This window comes from Sprattus sprattus, assembly GCF_963457725.1.
Source record: "Sprattus sprattus genome assembly, chromosome: 12".
Taxonomy (NCBI): Eukaryota; Metazoa; Chordata; class Actinopteri; order Clupeiformes; family Clupeidae; genus Sprattus; species Sprattus sprattus.
In genome coordinates, this window is record NC_137910.1 from 3446770 (window position 1) to 3452375 (window position 5606).

General features: G+C 42.1%; 1 protein-coding gene across 1 annotated transcript in view; it reads right to left on the bottom strand.

Moving 5' to 3' along the window:
- hells (helicase, lymphoid specific) overlaps positions 1-1488 on the bottom strand; it is an 8280-nt gene extending 6792 nt beyond the window's left edge. Inside the window, exons 1-5 of the mRNA XM_080848666.1 lie at positions 1464-1488; positions 1304-1345; positions 875-1102; positions 306-488; positions 1-33 (exon numbers count right to left, since the gene is read on the bottom strand). The exon at positions 1-33 is cut by the window's left edge and continues 111 nt beyond it. Coding sequence (XP_080704792.1) covers positions 1-33; positions 306-488; positions 875-1102; positions 1304-1345; positions 1464-1475 — 498 coding nt within the window. The 5' untranslated portion in view covers positions 1476-1488. The remainder of the gene's footprint in view (positions 34-305; positions 489-874; positions 1103-1303; positions 1346-1463) is intronic.
- Between the last annotated feature and the right edge of the window lie 4118 nt (positions 1489-5606).

A 5606-nucleotide genomic window follows, 5' to 3' on the forward strand; every position in this document is an offset into this window, starting at 1 on the left:
TTTCGAAAGCCCGTAGTACAGCATCACACTCACCTGGGAGAAATAGGGTTTAACACAAAACACAGTTATAGAGCTGTTTCATACTAAGTGTTCACCCCGTCATACACCTTCAAGAAAACTCTACTCAAAAAACTACCTGATGACATGTACAAACATAAACAAATACACACATATATATAAAATATGATAAAACATTAGCAACACTTAGTTCATCCAAAATTCAAATGAACACACATTCCTACTGCATCCACAATAAACAATAAGACATGACAAAACATTTAAGACAAGATAGTTAAGTGACTCACATCCGGAGTGAACCTCTTGAACTCTGCGATCCAGTTGGGGACGGTGGAGAGGGGGACGACCACCAGGAACGGCCCGTTAACCTTCCGGTCCAGCATCATGGCCACGTGTGCGATGCACTGGATGGTCTTCCCCAGGCCCATCTCGTCCGCCAGGATCCCGTTAATGCCGTTCTCCCACAGCATCTGACACACACACACACAAAAACACACACACTTCAGTAAAATAGACAACTCTATATACCTAATTTTCATATCATTTTGTTTGGATACGGCATATAGAATCATATTTTCCATTAATGAGTTTTTCCTCACAGAGTGATGCTATGTAACTTAAGTGTTGTACAAGAACGGGATAAAAAAAAAAAAAAAAAAAAAAAAAAAAAAAAAAAAGATACAAGTCATTACCCCGCTTTTTTTTCTGCCCATACGCACATCAAATCAAGCCTACCTCTTCTGAACATGACAAACTATACTAATAAGCTAATGACCATGTTTATACATTTATACATTATGGTAACCATCCAAACTATGCCCCCTGGTAACCATGACTACAGTGCAGTGGTACCCACCCTGAGCCACTCGATGCCCTCCACCTGGTAAGACCTCATGATTCCTCCGGTGAAGAGCCTAGGCTGCTGGGCCGGTACGGGCTGGCCGTTAATCTTCCTCTCAGGGTCCAGGAAGTGGTTGGCATTGTCGCGCACCGCCTCAGACAGGCGGTTCTTGATGACGGCGTTCGAGTCGCTCAGCTTCTCAATGTCCTCTGCCTCCAGCTTACGCCCCGTGGTTGTCACTTCCTGCAAATACAGGAAACAAGGGGGGTTGTAAATCGTTCAGGTGTGCCACCGTTAGGGGATGCATCACTAACAGAGGTGCAGCTCCTACAGTCACCACAGTTGCAACTGTAACCGCAGCTGTGAGTCTTACAGAAGGGTGCTACACAGTTCTCTTAAGGCCATGGAGTCATGCCCTCAGTTTAGGGTGCAACATGTAGTTACCTCTTCTTCAACCTTTGCCTTCTTGGCTTTGGACATAATTTCCTGAAAGAGAGAAATAGCACAAATGAATGTACAATGAATGAACAAATAAGAGTGTAAGTCTGTGTGGGTGTGTGTGTGTGCGTGCAGGAGACGGCCATTAATCACGAAGCATTGTTACCTCTTTAGACATGACATCAGCTATTTTGTAGTCATCCTCCCGGTCACGCTTCTTTCGCTCAACTACAAAAGAGGACGGAGAGAAAAGATCCAGCTTGTTAATACCCAGATGCTCTCAGATAGGACAGTCATCTCTACAGAAGGAATGTTAGTAAGGCGAGGAGCTGTGTGTGTGTGTGTGTCAAGAAGAGGAGCTGTGTGTGTGTGTGTCAGTGTGTGTGTCAAGAAAAGGAGCTGTGTGTGTGTGTGTGTAAGTAAGTAAGGAGAGGTAAAAAACTACAAGGGTTTCTTTACCTTTGTCTGGTTTTTTATCTTTGCCCTGTGAAAACAAAGGTCACAAACATACATGTATTAAGACAGGACTGTGGGAGAGAAAGGGTATTATAGCAACTGGTTTTTGTTGTTTGCTTGTTGTTCCATGTTTGATTACAGGACTTGGAGTGAGTGGATGTACCTGCTCTTTGGTTGGCTGGGACTGGACCTTCTTCTCCAGCTTTTCCTTACGGGCATTCTCCTGTTTCACACCAGACAAGCATGTTAGAGAATGTATTTATTGTTTATTTACTGTGTTTTTCCTCCGTCCTCCACAGCCATGCTTTGTTGTCACATGGTCATTAATGTGAGCACCACCACCCCCCACAGGGCTGTGAGAAGGGAAAAGTAAAAAAAAAAAAAAAAAAAAGCCTCCCTGACAACTGCAATTCCACCTTTGATTGAAGCCATTAAGGCGGCTGCTTGCTACAGCGTTGGGGGTTAACGGTTGCGCAAAATTTACTCGGTGCAGTTCATGCTCCCAAAGGTTGCGCGTGTTGTCATGAGCCTGCCATTTGCCTGGCAGATAGAAAGCTGTTTCCCTAACAGAAAGTCTGAAGCTTGAAGTTCTTTTCAAACCTTTGCTTGGGAAGCACTGTTAAACTGAGCAGACATGCAGACTACATTTGAGTAATCTCATCACGTAACATTCGTTTTCTAAAAACAATCACATAGTATTGCATGTTTTACTGTGGTAGAAAATACGTTAGCTTAATGCTAACGTATATGGAAAATCCTATAGACACCGCGCTAGGTATTAGCATCAAGTAATTCACGTTAATGTTTTTGTATGAGCCTGACATTTGCTCTGCAGATAGATAACAGGTTCCCTAACAGAAAGTCTGAAGCTTGAAGTTATTTTCAAACCTTTACTTGGGAAGCACTGTAAAACTGAGTAGACATGCAGAATATTTTAGTAACCTCATCTCGTATCATTCGTTGATAGAATGCAGGCTGCGAGGCTCGCGTAAGGGCTTACGTAAAAAATGACGCAAGTCTAGAAAAAGGGGCCGACGCACGCAAGACGTAAGAAGTCGCGCAAGGGTCGCGCAAGGGGCTTGCGCGGCCTCTTGCGCTTGCGCTTACGCTTACGTAAGGAAGCATGAATCAGCCTTTAGTCAAGCTAAAAACCAAAGGTCATTTATCAGAGGCTGAGCTGTGTTGTCTGCCTCCGTGGGGGGTTTGAGATCAGAGCGAGTCAAAGCTCTGCTCCCCCGTGGGGACATTCCTCTTAAAACCAGTCACCCTGTCAATCCCAATCCCAATCCCAAATCTCACAATTGCATAACATCGAAACACACATAAGGGCCAAATATGTTCCTTGGTAGAAGAGTGAGGCAGGTTTGCCTGTAATCTCCTATGTTGGCTAGAGAAAATCAAAGGCAACACCTGCTGCCTTGTCAGTGTGGAAGCTATGGGATCAGTTTAGTGACAAAAAGATTTAGAGGTTCAGCGTTCTGAATCTTTTTTTTTTGGTCACTAAACTGATCCTATAAGAAGCTCTTGTAATTGAGAGCACCGGACCTATTTATTAACACTTTAAAACATTACAATACTGAAAATGTACACCTGACCGAGACCAAAAACCATACGGTCTCTCGGATTTGTGACTTTTTCTGTCAGATTTTACAACTCTTCTGTAAAGGGAAACCAACCTCTTGTTGCTGCTGCTCCATCTTGGTAAGCAAGAATTTAGCATAGATGTTGCTTTTCTCAAGAAGATGCTGCAGCCTCTTAAAACGCATCTCCTTCGTCTCTCTCTCCCAAGTCTCTCTTGCCTGTTAGAGGGAGAAATTCATTTTTCATTTTTTATATTTTCATTCCTGCCCTGACACGTTCCAACCCAGACTGCATCCGTAGATTAACAACAAGAGATATGGCAGATTTTGTTCAGTCATGTGAACAGCAGTGTAGGGAGAAACCAGTCCACTCAAGCCTGTGTGTGTGTGTCATTAGAAGACCTTGCTGGCCTGCTGTGTTTTCCTGCATACCTGCTCCATCATAACCTTCTCTTTCCTCTCGGCCTCCTCCATTGCCAGCTTCTGCTCCTCTTCCATCTCCTTTGTGACAACAACTTCTGTACTCTCCGCCTTCACAGAGGCTGTCATGAATACATTAACCATAGATTAAGTAAAGATACAATTTATTGTAAGTGTAGTTTACAGTTACGGGTATTACTGCAACACATGGGCCTACTTGTACAGCAGATAAAATCAAACGTTTCCCTTTTACTGTTGACTGTAAAGTACATTCCTAACTGTTAGCCACACCAAACTAAGGTAAGACAGAGCCAAGTCACCTTCAGGCACGGTCTCTTCCATTGTGGTCCCTTCTGGTTCCTCCGATTCGTTCGGTTTGGGGCAATTAGGAGACACGCTTCGCGTCTCTTGTTTAACGCTTTAATGAAGAGGCACAAAAGACAGAATTGTGAAAACATGATACATTTGAGAAAATTACGTCCATTCCTATTACACTACCTCGACTTTTGACAAACTTTGGAGAGGAGGAAGAAGTATCGTCATGATTTAACATACTGCATGTTGGAAGTTATCCTTTAGCTATATTATGAGTGTCTTATGGGATGGTCAAACGTTAGCTCACCAGCTAAACAAACTCTCGCTATCGTTGTCTTAATTCGCTAGTCATACATTTGACTTGAAATAAAATGTTAAGTTATTGTTTAACCTGATTTAGTTAACGTTAGGTAGGCTGAGGGCATTCACCGGTGATATAACGTTAACAACATGCCCAACATGCGTGGTTTGCATGGGTGACTTCCATGACCCACAAACTATCTTCTCCTGAAGAGACGTTGAACCACTTTATCGTGAGTTGTGGTTCAGTTAATGCGGTCAACTCTTTCACCTAGCAACAGCATATTTCTATTAATACATACAACCGTTAACGTTTGCAGACTTACCCATTCATTGTCAAAGCCGGTCTAGTCGACGTCTTTACTGCCAAAGTTCTGTATTGTGATTTACTTTAAGTGAACTACACAAATAAATGTGAACACTTCTTTTGTTGGACTTGGTTGCGAAAACTAGACTTCACTAGTAAAGTTAGTTTTCAACTTACCAAGTAACCTAGCTCGACAGCACGTTAATTAACGATACAACTTCACGTTCTAGTGACTTTCAAGTTAAAATATATGCCAACTGATTTTTTAAATCCAGTCCCATACAAGTGGTGAGTCTTGTTCTTCAAAGTGCAGTAAATGATAAAACAGTTCGCTTGCGAAGGAAGTATTAAAATATGCCAACATTACACAAGCTCATTACGTTAGGATACCCAACATATCCACTGCTGCAATGGGGGTGGACTACTGTGGCGTTACCGTGGATTTCGCGCCACTGAGGTCGCAACCATTATACAATACAGGGGTGCCCTAGGAAGAGAGACTATATTTATTTTATTTTCTCGCTATAGTTTAAATTTCAATATCAAAATAAAATTGAAATAGTGATAGTATTATAAGTTACATTCTTTGTTAGCAAAATTTTATAATTTACCCATATTTCATTCAAGTAAGAATATATAATTCCCCCACGGTATCAAATGTCAGTTTAGCTGCTGTTTAATATTTCCCGCGAAACGAATAGGAAGTCAGACGAGATTTTAGTCTTTAATGTTAGCGCACATGTTGTGGTCTAAATTTGTGAAATTGGCAAGAAGCAACTGCTCAGTGAACAACCTCCATTTAGTGGCACTACATGGTTGTGTATATGTCACATCCATACAGTTTTTCACTGAGGCAGAGTAGCATGAAATATGATATTTAGATTACCTAAGATGTACCGCCTATTATCTTTGATGTAACTGGTAGATCGCT